We start from the raw sequence: 22,847 nt of genomic DNA, 5'->3' as shown, positions 1-22,847 counted from the left end.
GGCTAACTGTTGCCACCGCCGAACTTGAAGATTTAAAGAAATCCTAGGGGCACCTGATGGTAAGCACAACAGTATCCGGAGAATATTATTCCATACCCACAATGATTCCCACTATGCATTGTTTTTGTATGCAACGGCAGGATCGTCGGACCGGTTGGGCGAGAGGCTAAGAGCTGTCCAAAGGGAAAGAAGCCGCTAGTCAACGTGTATTAACACGGACCATTAATGAGAAGAACAAACTACAAGATGCAAACATCAAGCAAGCCGAAGAGCTGAAGGACATACGAGCCCAACTAGCGGATGCCTTGAAGGAGAACAGAAAGCTGAAAGGCGGCATATTCAGTATGCTCTTTAACCTTACTTTCGTACGGTCCCCTGATGGAAAATTTAACAAGTTTGTTTCTGTAGGTGTGCTGATTGGGCGGCCCGAAGGAGAAGTGTCCGGATTCCAAGGCGATCTGCTACAAGAGTTGTCCAAAGTGCATGAGCGAGCTCGGAAGGCGATGAGGAACATCGCTAAAGCTTTATGGCCATCTGGTTCTCCTCCAAGAAGTATGGAGGAACTCGTGAATTTGTTCAAGGGAGCTCGTCACCGTTTTGGGCTATGGAAGATATCGTCATGCCGCGAAGGCGCACGAGAGGCCTGGGCCATGGTGAAAACGTGGTACACCGGACTTGATCCGAATCATATGGCCCGGGTCAGACCTCGGGGACCAGATGGACAAGAAATTCCTGTTAGCTTGGTGTACGACCAAGTAAAGGTAGCCGCCAAGTTTTCACAACAAGATTGTAAACTAGATAACCTGTTAGATGGTCTAGAGGAGGAAGAAGTTTGTGAGTCCATGTAGCAATGTACTTTTATCGGCAGACTTATCTCCAGCCGAATTGTAAAACGAATGTCATGGCAGACCTTCTGCTTCACCCTCCGAAACCCAAGGTTTGGAGTGTTTCCGAATACTATACCGTCGGTAGACACCAAAGTACATTTGGAAACCAGGCAGTCCGGTCATAGTCGCTTGAACAGACACGTTGTATTCGGGGAGTTATGTTATATTACATTTCATCATAAGAAACATCTTCCAGAGAGAATAGTTCCGTTAAGGGTTCCTCTCCTTGGGCCAGCATGCGTTTTTGTGCATGCCTAAGCTGTGATGCTAAAAATCACAGCACACGTTATATTTTGGGGGCTTATATTGCAACAAGGGCAGCTCGTCTTTTGTCCGCCGACCAATTATTCCCTTAAGAACGCTAGCTTTCGGCTTCACCCGTCTGAGGTACACGTCGGGATAACCCGGCTGTAACAATCGCAGAGGTGCTCCCTTTATGCCCTAGCCGAACAAGCGGGAACGTAGGGCATAAGCACAGGAGCCAGGCAACCCAGTTTGGCAAAAACTTAAGTCATAAAGGTGCATATAATGGCGAAGAAAAGACATATATGATCAGACGACACATATATATGGTGAGCTTGATGCTCGAATAATAATAATAATAATAAGCTTCTGTGAAAAGAAGCCCCCAGGTATCGTGGGGTATGTACATTTAAGAATGTATACCCCTTAAGTGTGCAGTTTGTCCGAACACGAGCTGGAAGTCGTATAAAAACGAGAAAAAAATAACAAGGTGAATAGGAGAAAAGAAGGAACGAGGAAAAGGTATGTGTGCGGACTTTGGCGTAGAATCTTCGGAGCCGGGTAGCGTTCCATGGGTTTGTCTCCAAGCGATTATCCGAAGCATTGCGAAGGTGATAGGCTTCTCCAGTGAGAACTTTATCTATAATGAAGGGACCCTCCCATTTGGGCTTGAGCTTATTCTTTTTCTTATCTGGTAGGCGTAGAACGAGTTCCCCGACATTATAAGTCTTTGCCCATACTTCTCTGCTTTGATATCGCCAAGCCTGCTGTTGGTAGAATGCAGAACGGGCCTTCACGACATCGCGCTCCTCCTCCAGGCCGTCCAGATCGTCCTGTCGATCGATCTCGGCTTCTCTCTCTTCGTACATGCGCACTCGAGGTGAGCCATGAATAATGTCTCAAGGCAAGACCGCCTCCGCTCCGTACACCATGAAGAAAGGTGTATATCTGGTCGTGCGATTGGGCGTGGTCCGCAGCCCCCAGAGTACGGAATCGAGTTCCTCAACCCAGTGCTTGTCTGATTCTTGCAGGGATCGCACTAGTCTAGGTTTGATGCCGCTCATTATCAGGCCGTTAGCTCTTTCGACCTAACCGTTTGTCTGAGGGTGATATACGGAGGCGTAATCGAACTTTTGCCAGCAGGTGGCATACCCATGGTAGGCATCGATGCCCCCAATATTTTTTTCCATGGCCTTGTATAACCAATTCCAGGCACCAACCCAAGTTGCTTGGGTTTTTGACAAGTTTTTCATTTTCTAATGTTTTCTCAGTCGATAAATGGCTAGACATGTTGCAACTTACATACAGTGTCGAAAGTCGTTCAAACCTGCCATGGATGCCTACCATTAGCATATTCATCTAGTAGCAAAAGTTGGGGTAATTTCAAGGATATCTACAAAAACATCATGTTCAATGGAGTGTGTTCAGGTTGCCCAGAAGGGTCCGTCTGAGAGCACGTTGTTTCTCGACATCCTTGAAATGGCCCTAATTTTTTTCATGGCCTCATATGACCAATCCAAGGCACCATGACAAGTTGTTTTGGTTTTCGATACGTTTTGTATTTTCCTTGAAATAGCCCCATTTTTCATGGCCTCGTATGACCAATTCAAGGCACCATGTCAAAAAAATTGGGTTTTGGCCCAGTTTTGCATTTTCAAAAAAAATTGTAGTTTCAGTAAAATGTTTACAATCTTAAAAAAATGTTCTTCAAATTTAAAACAAATCAAAATATCAAAATATTTTCATAAAAAAATGGTGCACAAATTTGAAAAAAAAATCATGTCCCAAAGAAGTTCAAATTTTGGAAAACGTTTCATTTAAAAAATATTCCAAAAGAGGAGAAAACACATTAGTTCTTTTTAGCTATACTAGCAAAAATGCCCGTGTGTTGCAACAGGAGAAAAAAATCCTTTGTGCCTAGCTCAGTTAACACAACTCATGATCGGCTGGTCCTTTCAGGGTGGTTTCTTGTGTGAAGTCTTGTGTTCGATCCCCGCTTGGATCTGGGCTGGCCCAGGTTTCGTGACAGGTTTTTAGCGAGGCTAGCGTGCGGCGCATCAAATTTTATTAGTACCACCTCGCGTATACGTTTTAAATTTAAACTGAAAGCGTAAATTCACGGGAAGAAGCGTATTGTGACGGTGAACCCGATAAAATCAATCCGTGCTTTATTATTATAGGGAGAGAAAAAACTCTTTAGCTACAATACTAGTGTCCGGCCAGCTTGTACAGTACCAATTTTGTTATGTTACAGTATTTCCAAAATAAAACTCCTACAGTACGTCCATTCTAGTTCAAAGTAAACTCTGCAAATATATCACCAAATCGTCTTTGTTCTGGTGGTATTAGCAAGTTCACCTCTGCTCGGGATCAGTACATAACACTAATGGGCGTCGAACCGTGCTACAGTACATAACACTAATGGGCTGGCCCAAGGCGGACTCAAAAACGTGACAGATCTTCGTGGGTATTTTCTTGACAGACCATCCTGCCCTTTGTTATAAAAGGGTATGAATAGATCTGGTCCGTTGATGTGTTTAGGGGGGTTGTACATACGATCCTTGTTTATAAGCTTGAAAAGCCACTAGGAAAGAAGACAATACTTTCATCTACATGGATACCAAGCCCACCATGATCTTTGGGTGCTCCAAAAAATGCCCCATTGAACCAAACAACATGGGGAGTGGGGAGTTAGATGATCATCAAGAATGATGAGTGCACGACAACATGCAAAATTAGCACAACAGAGATATGTTCACCACACATGTTCATACAATAATACATACTGATTCTCAATAACAGAAATAATGTACCTTAGCTAAAAAGCCACTTACAAGCAAGCAAAACTATCGAGGGAATGTCGCGGACAACAGGAATTCTTCTTCTTGGCTATAACACCTGCTTGTTTCTTTTTGTTTTTTCTTTGCTTGTTGGCTGGTCGAGGGATAGCCCGTTGCTACATACACCTCATCTATTTCTTCTACCAAATCAGCCAAGACAATCTCCTTGGTTGCTTGGAGAGCTTCAAGTTCCATCTCCACTTGCCTCATGGTTGGCCGCTCCTCTGCTCCTAGTTTCACACACGCCACAGCTAGAGTAGCAACTTCGTTCACTTCGCTACCCCCCTCCTCTACAACTTGCGGATCTAATATTTTGGGCAGATTACCTTCTGCAAGTAGTGCCACAAATTGCATGACAAGTCCATCGCCTTCGGTGGATCTATACAAAGATGGCTTCCTCCTAGTAAGCAATTCAACAAGAAGGACTCCAAAGCTATAAACATCACTACTTTCTGTGAGGCGCCCATTATAATAATACATAGGGTCTAAGTACCCTATAGTTCCTTGCACTGCAGTTGTTGTTCCTGCTTGATCCACTTGAATGTATCTTGAAGCTCCAAAGTCTGAAACTTTTGCTGTCAATGCATCGTCAAGAAGTATGTTGGAAGGCTTGATATCTCTATGTATTACTGGGACTGAAACAGCAGAGTGAAGGTAAGCGAGAGCTTTGCTTATTTCACTTGTGATCCTCAACCTATCTTTCCAAGGAAGCGATCCTGGTTCTGGCCTGTGAAGATGATCACTGAGTGTTCCATTGGAAATGAACTCATAAGCCAATAAAGGGACTTCTGTCTCGAGGCAACACCCACGGAGCCTCACAATATTTCTATGGTTGATTTGTGAGAGTATGGCAACCTCATTTATGAACTCGTCGATTTCTCTCTTGACAACAATATTTGATTTCTTGATGGCCACAACATGCAGGTCCGACAAGATCCCCTTGTAGACGGTGCCATGCCCTCCTTCACCGAGCCTGCGAGTTTGATCAAAATTGTTGGTAGCCTTCACTAGCTCTTCTAATGAAATGATCATCCTCTCTCCGATATCTGCCCTGTGAGATACCAACTGCTTCAATAGTTGCCCACGGTTCTGACTAAAGAACTTCCATCTCAATGCATCAGCCTTGCGTTGCTTAAGAGCACGGGTTATTAGGAGTGCACCAAGAACCAACAGTAAAATGCATGGTCCACTTGCAACCGAGAGACCAATGATTAAACGCAAGTTACCTGGAAATTAAACATTACACATATATATATTTACTATTATTATTTGCTCAATAATGTATATTTAACCGTTTCCACGCACTAGTAGTATTTGTGAGGCTGGTGATCATCATACCTTTGTGGACGCAGCCACCAGGTAGGGTATAGTTGCCATGTGTTCCTGCCGGGCACCGGCAACGAAACGACCCCGGCAATTCCTCACAGTCGCCATAGCAGTCATATTTTTCTTTCTGCTCGCACTCTTTGATATCTGCATATACACAATCTAATTTATCATGTCTACTTTAAGACCACGTTAAGAAAAAATAAAAATCAAGTTTACAAAACAGCCACGTGCAAATTACGTTACCTTGGCATCCGCCGGTGAGGTAAGGGTTGCCTTGGTAGCCCTTCTTGCACTGGCAGGAATAGGCTCCCCTGTCCTTACAATACTTGTCATCCTTGCATTTGCTGTTGGTGCTCTTGCAGATGCTCCGCTTTACGTCATAGGGGCATTTGCGCGAAAAATTATACACTGGGACGTCGTGCGCCACGGCCCACTGGAGGACCACAGGGACCCTGAGCTGATCAGCCTTCCGCCGCCAGTTACTACTATTCTTGTAGGTAAATTTCATAACCACTTTCAGGTTGTTCTCCTTTAACCAGCCCACCTTGGCGATGAGCAGTACGTTCTTCACCGTTGTATAGCGCTTCGTGTCATTGCGCTGGATGCCCTTGAGCCCATTGACGTAGACATCGTAGGACACGCCGTAGGGCATGCTGTTACCGATGATGGACGACTGGCAGCAACCGATGTTGGAGCAGGTAGAGTTGGGGCCATGCCCCGGAACATATCCGGCAAATCGACGATCAGAGAGAGGAGGGCAGAAAGAGGCGCAGCCGCTGACGAGGTTACCCTTTCGCAGCAACATCGCCTGCACGTTGCAGCCCGTCAGTATGAACTCGTTGGACCTCGGACGCAGGAAGTACATCACCCCGCCGGCGGTCTCACCGAGGCTCCACCGACCGGAGCGACCACTCATGTTGATGGCTTGCAGTCCATGGCTGACGACGCGCATCCAGCTGTTGTCCAGGGAGATGCGGTCGACCTCGAATGTGCCAGCGCTGCCGTCGCCGAGGAGCAGCCGCGGGGGCTTGCTTCCGTCATTGTCGCAGGTGAGCTTGAACCCTGGCCTGTAGCACCTGCTCGGCCCCATGCCGAACGGGTACGGCACACTCACGTCGCCACAGCTGGTGTCGCAGCCCGGCAGCCCGATCATCATCGGCGGATCCCCTGCGGCGACGGCTTTTGCCGAGATCAGCAGCACCAGCGCCGCTGCCGCAATGGATACACTGCTGGTTACCATCACGTACGGGCGGCACGGAGATGGGTTGTCTAATTTCCTTGTTGCTAGAGTTAGCTGATTTCACTTAATTTTGCTATATGTACATAGTACTACGTGCTACTATCACTTAAAAATGTCAAGGCGCCGGCACGTGAAAGTGAACGAAAATATATCTGCCTGTTACTATACTCCAGTCAAAGTTAATCGCTGAGTTTGCCTCATAACCTCGTCTACTAATCTTCCTCTGGGAGGATAAGTTAGCAAACAGGCGTCCAGCCTTGCCAAATGGCAGTCGATGACGCCGGACGTTTTGTCATTGTTGTGGTTCCTTCGCTTTAGTTACATCAACGCAGATTAGTAATAATCAATCGTTTGACTCGGGGCTCCTGAGACCAGGATTTAGTCCCATTCTCGAAATTCTTTTGTGTATGTTGCCATCCTCAAAATTCAGCACCCTATTTTCCTTTTTTTTTCCGGGTTCATAGCCTCTTTTCTCCCTCACTAAGACTGCCTCGTTGGGAATTATGGGCTATGCAGTCTACCCTCTTATTTCTCTGTCTTTTCCTTGATGTTGCTCATAATGCATATTGAGGCTAGAGTATAGGGACTTATTTATAGACTCTATTTCAGTTGTTTTATTATTGCACCTATTTTTGGAAAAATCCGTGTCTCTCATGGGCAATGTTATCAATCATGATAAAACATTCCAGTTTTTTGAGTCTAAATAAACTAGTCCCTAGCACACATGTATGAGTTGTGTGTGCCATGATTAGACTGAATCTGTGAGATCAACCTCGAATCTTAATCGTGTGGGTCAACAGCATGCGAAACAAACCTGGCTCTTCCACTTGTGAAGTCCTGGGAAATTGCATCAATTATTCTCCGTCACAAACATTAATAATATGAATAATTCAACATTGAGTTAAATAAATAATAACCATGTCGAATAAATGTTGAAAGCCGCATAAATATCCAACATCTCTCACTTGGCTGAAACATAGTAATCAATATATGAAGTTCCATGTGTAAACATGCTTTGAAAAGTATTCCTGGCTCTAGTAAGTGGATCTGCACCATATTAGTACTATTATACAAATAAATCAAATATGCACCTGAGTTTAATCATTCCACACCTCGTGTATAGAATGGTAACTTCCTCAATGTGTTTACTTTTAAGCAAAAACTCCGGAATAGATGACAGGTCGTGATTCACATTCCACAATCTTAGGCCTTCTTTGGTTCACAGGGTAGGAAAATCATAGGAATAGAAAGGTCATAGGAAATGAGATGACATGCATCTCACATCCTATGAGTGGGAATAGGAAAGGAGATATCCTTTGTTTCACATCATAGGATTTTTTCCATTGAGTCTAGGCTAATGTTTATTTTCCTATGAAATGTGGAGGACAGGAAGATTTCCTCCATAGGAATAGGATTCCATTCCTACAAACCAAAAGGCTCTATAGGAATTTTTCCTATAAAAATCCTTGAAATTCCTACAAAATTCCTCCAAGCCAAAGGAGGCCTTATATGATGCGTGAGATTCCCTTAGCCACACATCTTTCACTCCATTGCTTGAATGCTGCAACAAATTCTGATAGCTAAGGTTGCTAGTACAATGAAGATACATACACATTCCAATACCATTTATTATCCCCTTTTTCCTCGGAAGTTCAAACATAATTCCTCACTGAGTATGATTCCCCTATATCAAGGTATTTTAAAAGGTTTGCAATTTTCCATAAAAAAAATGTATCACAACACTCCCTATGTATTTCCACTTCCAAAAAATCGAAAGCTTCAAACATGCCTTTCATATGAAAATTACAAGATAACGAAGTTTTCACCATCAATGTGACTTTATCATTGCAAAAAACAAAAAAAACATTAATATATAATAGCAATGCAAAATAGTTTACACTTATATTTGTAGATGACCGCTTTGCTTCCTCTAGAAAACCATGTGATCTGCATTTCCTTCCAACTTAAGAAAAGGTGCACAAGTCAAAATATAACCATATCAATTTGTTAAAACTTTGAAATATTTTAATCAACTGATTTTCCACTTCGGTACAAGACTTTTATTTGAAAGATAAATATAACCATATCAAGTGTTGTCAAGAGTCAACGATGAATGAGATAAAATAAATAATCTGACCTCCACTGAAAGTGTCCAAAGAAATACCATAAGTATCTCAGAAAAAATGATATTAAACTTCTTATTTCCTTCCAACTTAAGAGAAGGTGAGCAAGTTAAAATACTCATTATATACGTTTCTCAAGTGCCACAATCCTCCCACTAAAGTTTAAAATTCCAGAATTAATAAGAAAATCAATTATGTTTGTAGAATATATGACCAAGACGTATACGACATAAGTGACAATATTCCAAGGATGTTCTTCCGCAATATTCCTCTTTGTAGAGTTATATACCCAGCCTGTACCCAAACCTTAGAACCCAGCCGCTAGGCTGAACTCCCTTAGATTTCCATTTTGAGGACAAATAACACCTATTATATACCCAGGCTATTATGTGTATTATTTTATGATGAAAATTAAACAAAATGAAAAATGAATGCACAATATAAAAAACATGAATTTGAAGAAAGTTCATAAATTTGAAAAGCTTCGTACAAATAGAAAAAAAATCGTGAATATGAGAAAATTTCACAAAATTAGGATAAAGTTCATGAAATTTCAAAAACAAATCATGAATTTGAAAAATAATCATCAAAATTGAAAATAGTTCATCAAATTGGAAAAAAAGATTAATGATTTTGAACAAAAAGTTCATCAAATTTGTTTAAAAATCATCAATTTAAAAGAAGTACATCAATTTTGAAAAGAAGTTCATCAATTTTGAAAAAAGTTCATCGATTTGAAAAAAAGTTCACCGAATTTGAAAAGAGTTCATCAACTTTTTTAAATAGATAATTGAATTTGAAAAAGAGTTCATTAGTTTTGAAAAAAGTTCATAAATTTCAGAAGAAAAAAACATGTTGTACGCCAACTACTGTTGAAAAAAAGTTTATCAAATTTCAAGAAGTTCATCTATTTTGATAAAAATTTCATCGTTTTAAAAAATGGTTCATCAATTTTGAAAATAAGCTTATCAAATTTGAAAAAAGTTCATCGATTTTGGAAAAAGGTTCATCAAATTTTAAAAAGTTCATCGAATTATAATAAAGTTCATCAATTTTGAAAAAAGTTCACAAAATTGAAAAAAGTTCATGATTTCAGTAAAAGTTGATCATTTTAAAAAAGTTCACCAGAGTTTTAAAAAGAGTTCACGAAATTGAAAAAAGTTCGTTGATTTTGATAAAAAAAATCACGAATTTGAAAAGAAGATCACAAATTTTGAAATAAAAAGATCATGAAATTGGAAAAATTTCACTGAATTTTTTAAAAAAATCAGGAATTTAAAGAAAGTTTGTGAATTAAGTATAATAAAAAGAAAAAAGAGGAAAAAATCATAGAAAATGGCCAAATAGAGAGAAAAATGTACGAAGACTGGATGCTTTTTTTAATGCTTTGTATTTGAAGAAGAGAAAAAGAAACAAGTTGGCACCACAAAGCAAGTTGTCGGGGTGGTTATGAAGGAAATATGCCCTAGAGGCAATAATAAAGTATTATATATTTCCTTATATCATGATAAATGTTTATTATTCATGCTAGAATTGTATTAACCGGAAACATAATACATGTGTGAATACATAGACAAACAGAGTGTCACTAGTATGCCTCTACTTGACTAGCTCGTTAATCAAAGATGGTTATGTTTCCTAGCCATAGACATGAGTTGTCATTTGATTAACGGGATCACCTCATTAGGAGAATGACGTGATTGACTTGACCCATTCCGTTAGCTTAGCACCCGATCGTTTAGTATGTTGCTATTGCTTTCTTCATGACTTATACATGTTCCTATGACTATGAGATTATGCAACTCCCATTTACCGGAGGAACACTTTGTGTGCTACCAAACGTCACAACGTAAATGGGTGATTATAAAGGTGCTCTACAGGTGTCTCCAAAGGTACTTGTTGGGTTGGCGTATTTCGATATTAGGATTTGTCACTCCAATTGTCAGAGAGGTATCTCTGGGCCCACTCGGTAATGCACATCACTATAAGCCTTGCAAGCACTGTGACTAATGAGTTAGTTGCGGGATGATGTGTTACGGAATGAGTAAAGAGACTTGCCGGTAACGAGATTGAACTAGGTATCGAGATACCGACGATCAAATCTCGGGCAAGTAACATACCGGTGACAAAGGGAACAACGTATGTTGTTATGCGGTCTGACCGATAAAGATCTTCGTAGAATATGTGGGAGCCAATATGGGCATCCAGGTCCCGCTATTGGTTATTGACCGGAGACGTGTCTCGGTCATGTCTACATAGTTCTCGAACCCGTAGGGTCCGCACGCTTAAAGTTACGATGACAGTTTTATTATGAGTTTATTTATGTTGATGTACCGAAGGAGTTCGGAGTTCCAAATGAGATCGGGGACATGACGAGGAGTCTCGAAATGATCGAGACGTAAAGATCGATATATTGGACGACTATATTCGGACTTCGGAAAGGTTCCGAGTGATTCAGGTATTTTTCGGAGTACCGGAGAGTTACGGGAATACGTATTGGGCCTTATTGGGCCATACGGGAAAGAAGGAAAAGGGCCTCAAGGGTGGCCGCACCCCTCCCCTTGGTCTGGTCCGAATTGGACTAGGGAAGAGGGGCGCCCCCTTCCTTCTTCTCTTTTTCCCTTCCTCTTTTCCTATTCCTTATGGGAGGTGGAATCCTACTAGGACTAGGGAGTCCTAGTAGGACTCCACACTTGGTGCGCCCCCTCCTAGGGCCGGCCTCCTCCTCCCTTGCTCCTTTATATACGGGGGCAGGGGGCACCCCAGAGACACAACAATTGATCCTTGAGATCTCTTAGCCGTGTGCGGTGCCCCCCTCCACCATATTACACCTCGATAATACCGTTGCGGAGCTTAGGCGAAAACCTGCGTCGGTGGAACATCATCATCGTCACCACACCGTCGTGCTGACGAAACTCTCCCTCAACACTCGGCTGGATCGGAGTTCGAGGGACGTCATCGAGCTGAACGTGTGTAGAACTCGGAGGTGCCGTACGTTCGGTACTTGATCGGTCAGATCGTGAAGACGTACGACTACATCAACCACGTTGTGATAACGCTTCCGCTGTCGGTCTACGAGGGTACGTGGACAACACTCTCCCCTCTCGTTGCTATGCATCACCATGATCTTGCGTGTGCGTAGGAAATTTTTTGAAATTACTACGTTCCCCAGCAGTGGCATCCGAGCCTGGTTTTATGCGTTGATGCTAGCACGAGTAGAACACAAGTGAGTTGTGGGCGATATAAGTCATACTGCTTACCAGCATGTCATACTTTGGTTCAGCGGTATTGTGAGATGAAGCGGCCCGGACCAACATTACGCGTACGCTTACGCGAGACTGGTTTCACCGTTGCGAGCACTCGTTGCTTAAAGGTGACCGGCGGGTGTCTGTCTCTCTCACTTTAGTTGAACCGAGTGTGGCTACGCCCGGTCCTTGCGAAGGTTAAAACAGCACCAACTTGACAAACTATCGTTGTGGTTTTGATGCGTAGGTAAGAACGGTTCTTGCTAAGCCCGTAGCAGCCACGTAAAACATGCAACAACAAAGTAGAGGACGTCTAACTTGTTTTTGCAGGGCATGTTGTGATGTGATATGGTCAAGACATGATGTGATATAATGTGTTGTATGAGATGATCATGTTTTGTAACCGAGTTATCGGCAACTGGCAGGAGCCATATGGTTGTCGCTTTATTGTATGAGATGCAATCGCCATGTAATAGTTTTACTTTATCACTAAGCGGTAGCGATAGTCGTAAAAGCAATAAGTTGGTGAGACGACAACGATACTACGATGGAGATCAAGGTGTCGAGCCGGTGACGATGGTGATCATGACGGTGCTTCGGAGATGGAGATCACAAGCACGGTGCTTCGGAGATGGAGATCACAAGCACAAGATGATGATGGCCATATCATATCACTTATATTGATTGCATGTGATGTTAATCCTTTATGCATCTTATCTTGCTTTGATTGACGGTAGCATTATAAGATGATCTCTCACTAAAAATTTCAAGATAAAAGTGTTCTCCCTGAGTATGCACCGTTGCAAAAGTTCTTCGTGCTGAGACACCACGTGTTAATCGGGTGTGATAGGCTCTACGTTCAAATACAACGGGTGCAAAACAGTTGCACACGCGGAATACTCAGGTTAAACTTGACGAGCCTAGCATATACAGATATGGCCTCGGAACACAGAGACCGAAAGGTCGAGTGTGAATCATATAGTAGATATGATCAACATAGTGATGTTCACCATTGAAACTACTCCATCTCACGTGTTAATCGGACATGGTTTAGTTGCTTTGGATCACGTAATCACTTAGATGATTAGAGGGATGTCTATCTAAGTGGGAGTTCTTAAGTAATGTGATTAATTGAACTTGAATTTATCATGAACTTAGTCCTGATAGTATTTTGCAAATTATGTTGTAGATCAATAGCTCGCGTTGTTGCTTCCCTGTGTTTATTTTTGATATGTTCCTAGAGAAAAATTATGTTGAAAGATGTTAGTAGCAAAGATGCGGATTGGATCCGTGATCTGAGGATTATCCTCATTGCTGCACAGAAAAAATTATGTCCTTGATGCACCGCTAGGTGACAGACCTATTGCAGGAGCAGATGCAGACGTTATGAACGTTTGGCTAGCTCAATATGATGACTACTTGATAGTTTAGTGCACCATGCTTAACGGCTTAGAATCGGGACTTCAAAGACGTTTTGAACGTCATGGACCATATAAGATGTTCCAGGAGTTGAAGTTAATATTTCAAACAAATACCCGAGTTGAGAGATATGAAGTCTCCAACAAGTTCTATAGCTAAAAGATGGAGGAGAATCGCTCAACTAGTGAGCATGTGCTCAGATTGTCTGGGTACTACAATCGCTTGAATCAAGTGGGAGTTAATCTTCCAGATAAAATAGTGATTGACAGAATTCTCTAGTCACCATCACCAAGTTAGTAGAACTTCGTGATGAACTATAATATGCAAGGGATGACGAAAGTAATTCCCGAGCTCTTTGTGATGCTGAAATCGACGAAGGTAGAAATCAAGAAAAACATCAAGTGTTGATGGTTGACGAGACCACTTCAAGTGTTGATGGTTGACGAGACCACTAGTTTCAAGAAAAGGGCAAAGGGAGGAAGGGGAACTTCAAAAAGAACGGCAAGCAAGTTGCTACTCAAGTGAAGAAGCCCAAGTCTGTACCTAAGCCTGAGACTAAGTGCTTCTACTGCAAAGGGACTGGTCAACTGGAAGCGGAACTACCCCAACTATTTGATGGATAAGAAGGATGGCAAAGTGAACAAAGGTATATTGGATATACATGTTATTGATGTGTACGTTACTAGTGTTTATAGCAACCCCTCGGTATTTGATACTGGTTCAGTTGCTAAGAGTAGTAACTCGAAACGGGAGTTGCAGAATAAACAGAGACTAGTAAAAGGCGAGGTGACGATGTTTGTTGGAAGTAGTTCCAAGATTGATATGATCATCATCGCACACTCCCTGTACTTTCGGGATTAGTGTTGAAACTAAATAAGTGTTATTTGGTGTTTGCGTTGAGCATGAATATTATTTGATCATGTTTATTGCAATACGGTTATTCATTTAAGTTAGAGAACAATTGTTGTTCTGTTTACATGAATAAAAAACCTTCTATGGTCATACACACCAACGAAAATGGTTTGTTGGATCTCGATCGTAATGATACACATATTAATAATATTGAAACCAAAAGATGCAGAGTTGATAATGATAGTGCAACTTATTTGTGGCACTGCCGTTTAGGTCATATCGGTGTAAAGCGCATGAAGAAACTCCATACTGATGGACTTTTGGAACCACTTGATTATGAATCACTTGGTACTTGCGAACCGTGCCTCATGGGCAAGATGACTAAAACACCGTTCTCCGGAACTATGGAGAGAGCAACAGATTTGTTGGAAATCATACATACAGATGTATGTGGTCCGATGAATGTTGAGGCTCGTGGCGGATATCGTTATTTTCTCACCTTCACAGATGATTTGAGCAGATATGGGTATATCTACTTAATGAAACATAAGTCTGAAACATTTGAAAAGTTCAAAGAATTTCAGAGTGAAGTTGAAAATCATCGTAACAAGAAAATAAAATTCCTACGATCTGATCGTGGAGGAGAATATTTGAGTTACGAGTTTGGTCTACATTTGAAACAATGCGGAATAGTTTCGCAACTCACGCCACCCGGAACACCACAGCGTAATGGTGGGTCCGAACGTCGTAATCGCACTTTACTAGATATGGTGCGATCTATGATGTCTCTTACTGATTTACCGCTATCGTTTTGGGGTTATGCTTTAGAGACGGCTGCATTCACGTTAAATAGGGCACCATCAAAATCCGTTGAGACGACGCCTTATGAACTGTGGTTTGGCAAGAAACCAAAGTTGTCGTTTCTTAAAGTTTGGGGTTGCGATGCTTATGTGAAAAGGTTTCATCCTGATAAGCTCAAACCCAAATCGGAGAAATGTGTCTTCATAGGATACCCAAAGGAGACAGTTGGGTACACCTTCTATCACAGATCTGAAGGCAAGACATTCGTTGCTTAGTATGGATCCTTTCCAGAGAAGGAGTTTCTCTCGAAAGAAGTAAGTGGGAGGAAAGTAGAACTTGATGAGGTAACTGTACCTGCTCCCTTATTGGAAAGTAGTTCATCACAGAAATCTGTTCCTGTGACTCCTACACCAATTAGTGAGGAAGTTAATGATGATGATCATGTAACTTCAGATCAAGTTACTACCAAACCTCGTAGGTAAACCAGAGTAAGATCCGCACCAGAGTGGTACGGTAATCCTGTTCTGGAAGTTATGTTACTAGACCATGACGAACCTACGAACTATGAAGAAGCGATGGTGAGCCCAGATTCCGCAAAATGGCTTGAGGCCATGAAATCTGAGATAAGATCCATATATGAGAACAAAGTATGGACTTTGATTGACTTGCCCAATGATCGGCGAGCCATTGAGATTAAATGGATCTTCAAGAGGAAGACGAACGCTGATAGTAGTGTTACTATCTACAAAGCTAGAATTGTCAGAAAAAGGTTTTTGACAAAGTTCAAGGTGTTGACTACGATGAGAGTTTCTCACTCGTATCTATGCTTAAGTCTGTATGAATCATGTTAGCAATTGCCGCATTTTGTGAAATATGGCAAATGGATAGACAAAACTGCATTCCTTAATGGATTTATTACAGAAGAGTTGTATATGATGCAACCAGAAGGTTTGGTCAATCCTAAAGGTGCTAACAAAATATGCAAGCTCCAGCGATCCATCTGTGGACTGGTGCAAGCATCTCGGAGTTGGAATATACGCTTTGATAAGTTGATCAAAGGATATAGTTTTATACAGACTTGCGGTGAAGCCTGTATTTACAAGAAAGTGAGTGGGAGCACTACAGCATTTCTGATAAGTATATGTGAATGACATATTGTTGATCGGAAATAATGTAGAATTATTCTGCAAAGCATAAAGGAGTGTTTGAAAGAAGTTTTTCAAAGAAAGACCTCGGTGAAGCTGCTTACATATTGAGCATCAAGATCTATAGAGATAGATCAAGACGCTTGATAAGTTTTTTCAATGAGTACATACCTTAACAAGATTTTGAAGTGGTTCAAAATAGAACAGTCAAAGAAAGAGTTCTTGCCTGTGTTACAAGGTGTGAAATTGAGTAAAGACTCAAATCCCGACCACGGCAGAAGATAGAAAGAGAATGAAAGTCATTCCCTATGCCTTGGCCATAGGTTCTATAAAGTATGCCATGCTGTGTACCAGATCTATTGTATACCCTACACTGATTTAGGCAAGGGAGTACAATAGTGATCTAGGAGTAGATCACTGTACAGCGGTCAAAATTATCCTTAGTGGAATAAGGATATATTTCTCGATTATGGAAGTGACAAAAGGTTCATCGTAAAGGGTTACGTCGATGCAAGGTTTGACACTAATCTAGATGACTCTAAGTCTCGGTCTAGATACATATTGAAAGTGGGAGCAATTAGCTAGAGTAGCTCCATGCAGAGCATTGTAGACATAGAAATTTGCAAAATACTTACGGATCTGAATGTGACAGACCCGTTGACTAAAATTATCTCACAATCAAAACATGATCACACCTTAGTACTCTTTGGGTGTTAATCACATAGCGATGTGAACTAGATTATTGACTCTAGTAAACCCTTTGAGTGTTGGTCACATAGAGATGTGAACTATGGGTGTTAATCACATGGTGATGTGAATTATTGATGTTAAATCACATGGTGATGTGAACTAGATTATTGACTCTAGTGCAAGTGGGAGACTGAAGGAAATATGCCCTAGAGGCAATAATAAAGTATTATATATTTCCTTATATCATGATAAATGTTTATTATTCATGCTAGAATTGTATTAACCGGAAACATAATACATGTGTGAATACATAGACAAACAGAATGTCACTAGTATGCCTCTACTTGACTAGCTCGTTAATCAAAGATGGTTATGTTTCCTAGCCATAGACATGAGTTGTCATTTGATTAACGGGATCACCTCATTAGGAGAATGACGTGATTGACTTGACCCATTCCGTTAGCTTAGCACCCGATCGTTTAGTATGTTGCTATTGCTTTCTTCATGACTTATACATGTTCCTATGACTATGAGATTATGCAACTCCCGTTTACCGGAGGAACACTTTGTGTGCTACCAAACGTCACAACGTAAATGGGTGATTATAAAGGTGCTCTACAGGTGTCTCCAAAGGTACTTGTTGGGTTGGCGTATTTCGAGATTAGGATTTGTCACTCCAATTGTCGGAGAGGTATCACTGGGCCCACTCGGTAATGCACATCACTATAAGCCTTGCAAGCATTGTGACTAATGAGTTAGTTGCGGGATGATGTGTTACGGAACGAGTAAAGAGACTTGCCGGTAACGAGATTGAACTAGGTATCGAGATACCGACGATCAAATCTCGGGCAAGTAACATACCGGTGACAAAGGGAACAACGTATGTTGTTATGCGGTCTGACCGATAAAGATCTTCATAGAATATGTGGGAGCCAATATGGGCATCCAGGTCCCGCTATTGGTTATTGACCGGAGACGTGTTTCGGTCATGTCTACACAGTTCTCGAACCCGTAGGGTCCGCACGCTTAAAGTTACGATGACAGTTTTATTATGAGTTTATGTATGTTGATGTACCGAAGGAGTTCGGAGTCCCGAATGAGATCGGGGACATGACGAGGAGTCTCTAAATGGTCGAGACGTAAAGATCGATATATTGAACGACTATATTCGGACTTCGGAAAGGTTCCGAGTGATTCGGGTATTTTTCGGAGTACCGGAGAGTTACGGGAATACGTATTGGGCCTTATTGGGCCATACGGGAAAGAAGGAAAAGGGCCTCAAGGGTGGCCGCACCCCTCCCCTTGGTCTGGTCCGAATTGGACTAGGGAAGGGGGGCGCCCCCTTCCTTCCTTCTCTTTTTCCCTTCCTCTTTTCCTATTCCTTATGGGAGGTGGAATCCTACTAGGACTAGGGAGTCCTAGTAGGACTCCACACTTGGTGCGCCCCCTCCTAGGGCCGGCCTCCTCCTCCCTTGCTCCTTTATATACGGGGGCAGGGGGCACCCCAGAGACACAACAATTGATCCTTGAGATCTCTTAGCCGTGTGCGGTGCCCCCCTCCACCATATTACACCTCGATAATACCGTTGCGGAGCTTAGGCGAAGCCCTGCGTCGGTGGAACATCATCATCGTCACCATGCCGTCGTGCTGACGAAACTCTCCCTCAACACTCGGCTGGATCGGAGTTCGAGGGACGTCATCGAGTGGAACGTGTGTAGAACTCGGAGGTGCCGTACGTTCGGTACTTGATCGGTCGGATCGTGAAGACGTACGACTACATCAACCGCGTTGTGATAACGCTTCCGCTGTCGGTCTACGAGGGTACGTGGACAACACTCTCCCCTCTCGTTGCTATGCATCACCATGATCTTGCGTGTGCGTAGGAAATTTTTTGAAATTACTACGTTCCCCAACAGGTTATGGGGTCGGGGATTGAACAAGGCCGATTGGAGTTCGAATCCTCCCAAATTTGGGTCGGTCGGCCCGCAGCCACCCGATTGGTTCGATAGGAACCGTCTGATGCGTCGTTGTCTTCGTCAACACACTCATACGAAAAGATCATTTCTGCATGTCATCGCTCCCTTCCATCTCATCGGCCATGCATGTTTTGCCGTCGCTGCCGCTGGTCGTCGTCCTCACCGGTCGTCCTAGTCACCTTGCCGTCCCTCCTCATCACTGGATACACTGCACCCATGCAACAGATGCATCATGTGGGTTGTAGCTCCTATGGTGACGGTTGCAGCTCCGGTGTGCGATGGGCACAACTCACCGGCGTGCTTGGTACCGCTCATGCCCGATACCCCCGAGTAGCTCACCATCCTCCATCGCCCATCGTAGCAAAAAGCCCTCACTAGTTAGTAGCTTTTGCGGTTGCCGATTGAAGCAAAAAAGCAACGTGGTTGTAGCACCGAGTCGACGCCGGTGATGGCTTGTAGCTAAAGGAGGCGTCATGCCGTCCCGGTCGGGTCGCATCTCTATCATGAATGGATGTAGCAAAAATCCTCGCCGGATGTAGCAAAAATTGATGACGATTGCAGCAAAAAGCCATCTTTGCCGTCATGGGTCGTAGCTCCGTCATGTGACGCGGATGGATGTAGCAAATTGCCATCAGCGTGGTAGCAAAAAGTCAACATGGTTGCAACAACAAAATGTCATTGTCTTCGGCTGTAGCACGTCATGCATGCCCTTTCTCCCCGGTTGAAGCTATTCACAAAACACATTGCAACTATCTCGCAGCCGGTTGCAGCTTTTTGGTTTGTGTGGTGGCCTCCTCCCAGCTTCCTCGTCTCTGTTTGAAACTTTGAAGAAGCCGGTGGTACCTTTCCTGGACACCGGTTGTAGCATTTTTAGGTACTATTTTGCAGCTTCTCCGCACCATTTGCAGCCTCCGCTCTCCTTCTGGTTCCAGAAAAACATCTCCGGTCGTAGCATTTTGTATCACTGATTGCAGCTCCATCGATTGCCTTTCGCAGCTCCACCACCGCTAGTTGTTGGTTCTAGCAAGAAAAGAAGATGGTTGTAGCATCTGTAAAAGCTGATTCCAGCTCTGATGACTGTCAGTCGCAGCTCTTGTGCAAGAAGGTGAGGGTGTCCAAGGGGGTTGTGAGGGGAAAAGGTGAGGGAGGAGGCGCTGGTTGTTGTAGTCTTCTCCGCCCTGCCGTGGCTCGCCCTAGTTGCAAGCCTCGTCATGCCGGTGTGATGCGCATGAGGCATAGATGGAGAAGGGAGCGGTCTTGAGGAAGGAGAAAGAGAAAGATGGAAAACGGTTCGTATGAGGTGTGGATAAGGTTTGAGTAGGAATCGCTCATGGCCTTGGGCGACACACGATCGATATCAATTACAAGGCCCGCGTGCGGCTGGCGGAATATTTCGGCCGGCGCCCCGGCCGCAAATGTTTCCCTACTCTTTTTGACGTTTGGAAAGAAAACACAGAAGGAAATGGACCGAGCCCATGATGGCGGGACAGTGTGCGCCAAGTAACAAAACATACTGGGCAAATCAGTTACAGTTCATTTTTTTAGGCAAACAGTTCATTTTGTAAACCGGCGCACCCCCCCTCCGCTATGGGCCAACCCATTTCACCTTCTTTTCTCCATTTTAAACTCCAAAAATCTAGCGCTAGACACGATTCAAACTCGGTACATCGGATCGAATAACCAAGTCGGACAACCAAAGTCTAGTGCCTAGATTGTCTTTTCTACTCTTAAATACGACACTGAAAAAAGCAGTGGTTCCTATTTTTTTCGTTTTTGTTTGGCTAGTTTTCTTATGTTATTTATTTTTCTCCTTCTATTTAATTTTACACATTTATTTTCCTTTCTAAAATTCATGTTTTTTAAATAATAAATCATGAGATTTTCTTTAATTTGTGACATTTTGTTTTCAAATTGATGAACCATTTTTGGAATAAGTGTTTTTTTAAATTTGATGATTTTTTAAAATTTATGTTTTTTTTGCTTTATGACTTTTTTCTCAAAATTGATGAACTTTTTTAAATTCGTGATTTTTTTCCTTCAAAATCATGAAAAAAAAATCAAACTTGATGAACTTTTTCCAATTTTTGTGAACTTTTTTTCCAAACTTGATGAACTTTTTTTAAATTCGATGAACGATATTCAAAATCGATGATTTTTTTCCCAAAATCGATGAGCCATTTTCAAAATCGATGAACCATTTCAATTTTGTGAACTTTTCTCCCAAGTAGGTGAACTATTTCAATTTGTGAACTTCTCTTCAAATAACGATGAACTTTTTTCTAAATCGAGGAAGTTACTGGGCCAGCCTGCTACAAGGCGTCTGCGAGAGCCAACTAGTCTAAGGGGCGCTGAGGGCGTCAAACAAGACCTCCAAACATAAAATGGAAGAGCAACTCTAACTAACGAGCGCTTGTTCACAAGGGTGACCAGGGGTGGGCTCAGCCGTCACCACGTGTCATACTCTGGGCGCTCCCTCAGATTTTTGTTTTTTTATTTATTCGCACTTGTTCTTGACCTTTTTTTTATTTATTTGCAGCTTTTTGGGTTACCACCAGTCTTTCTTAACTTCTGGACACAAAAAAAATTGCGCAATTTTTTTTCCTTTCAAGAGAGGCACAAATTTGTTTTTCCGAGAGGCACCGTTTTGCTTCCTCAAATGTCTCTTGGAAAGCGGAAAAAAAATATTTTTTCCCTTTTGCGAGAGGCACGGATTTAATTACGCGAGAGCCACGGCCGTGCTTTCGGAAAAGGAAAAAAACATGTTTTTTTGGTTCTGTGAGAGGCATGATTTTGCTTCCGTGAGAGGTATGGCCATGCCTATCAGAAATGGGAGAAAAATATGAGGCACGAATTTGCTTCTCGTGGAGGCATGATTTTACTTCCGGGAGAGGCACAGTCGCGTCTCTCTTTGGAAAGGGGAAAAAACGGGCTTCCGGTTTGGTTTTTCCGTTCATTTCTGTTTGTAAAATAAAATTTGTCAAAATCTATCGACATGGTATTTAGTTTTGAAAATCTCAACGTGAGGAATCCAACCGTGAAAATGGTTCGAGATTTGGATGCACATTTTAAGAGATAAAACGTTTTGAATAATCGGATCTACTAAAAAAAGAAAACTCCCTGGTTGCGATAAGTGACACACATGCCACTTGTCGCAACCTAAAGAGGTGGGGTGACCTTTGCAAAGATTGCTCTTTAGTGATTTCAGCCAAACAAGACCACCCAATATACTGTACCGGGCGCTGAGGGCGCCAAATAGGTATCACCCAATTTAATACAAAAATCACTAGTTGAGGAGTACTCTTTTCAAACATCACTTTCCTTTTTTTATAGATTCGTTTATTCAAAACGTTTTATCTCTTTAATCGTGTGTCCAAATCTCAAACCATTTTCACCATTGGATTCCTCACGTCGAGATTTTCAAAACTAGATCCCATGTTGATAGGTTCTGACTAATATTTTCATAAAAAATAAGACAAAAAAACGTGCCTCTCGTGAAAAAAGAAAAAAAGAAAATATATTTTTTCCGTTTTCGAGAGGCACGGCCGTGCCTCTCATGGTAGGGAAGCCGTGCCTCTCAGAGAAGGAAAAAACTTATTTTTTTTGTTTTCGAGAGGCACAACCGTGCCTCTCACAGAAGCAAAACCGTACCTCTCACGGAAGGAAAAAACATGTTTTTCCCTTTTTGAGAGGCACGTCCGCGAAAGCAAAACTGTGTCTCTCACGGAAGCAAAAAAAGAAGAACATGTTTTTTAAGGCACGACCGCACCTCTCGCAAAAGCAAAACCGTGCCTCTCACGAAGCAAAAAAAACATGTTTTTTTCCGTTTCCAAAAGACATGGTCGTGCCTTTCACGGAAGCAAAAAAAAAAACTTTGATAGATTACTTCATCTCCATGAAAACACTCTATCATGCGGATGTTTATCTTGTCGACATTGTCGTCTGTCGTGGAAAGGATTGCGCGAGATGTCATGTAATTCGAATCAGACATGTTGTCATCTAGACTCGGAAACACGTGGTCAATAAGCTTCTCCAGGTCGTCAACCTCGCCTGTAGACG

At 42.4% G+C, this 22,847-nt stretch overlaps 1 protein-coding gene across 1 annotated transcript; it reads right to left on the bottom strand.

The window, feature by feature from the left end:
* Nucleotides 1–2,419: 2,419 nt before the first annotated feature.
* On the bottom strand, nt 2,420–6,563 carry LOC141025502 (wall-associated receptor kinase 5-like). The gene is made up of 3 exons (XM_073500872.1): nt 5,538–6,563; nt 5,309–5,390; nt 2,420–5,196 (listed from the first exon to the last, which is right to left on the bottom strand). Exons 1-3 carry the CDS (start codon nt 6,537–6,539, stop codon nt 3,977–3,979), a joined length of 2,304 nt encoding a protein of 767 aa, XP_073356973.1. The 5' UTR covers nt 6,540–6,563; the 3' UTR covers nt 2,420–3,976.
* Nucleotides 6,564–22,847: the final 16,284 nt, after the last annotated feature.

The sequence above is a fragment of the Aegilops tauschii genome, chromosome 6 (assembly GCF_002575655.3).
Source record: "Aegilops tauschii subsp. strangulata cultivar AL8/78 chromosome 6, Aet v6.0, whole genome shotgun sequence".
In the NCBI taxonomy this organism is placed as follows: Eukaryota; Viridiplantae; Streptophyta; class Magnoliopsida; order Poales; family Poaceae; genus Aegilops; species Aegilops tauschii.
This window is presented reverse-complemented; position numbering and strand designations above follow the sequence as displayed.

Bases quoted from the DNA above. Each gene is read 5' to 3' on its own strand.
- LOC141025502 (XM_073500872.1), bottom strand. From the start codon at position 6,539: ATGGTAACCAGCAGTGTATCCATTGCGGCAGCGGCGCTGGTGCTGCTG. The intron at 5,391-5,537 runs GTAATTTGCACG...GGCGACTGTGAG, and splicing joins CCGGCGGATGCCAAGGTAAC to GAATTGCCGGGGTCGTTTCG. The intron at 5,197-5,308 runs GTATGATGATCA...TTTAATTTCCAG, and splicing joins TGGTGGCTGCGTCCACAAAG to GTAACTTGCGTTTAATCATT.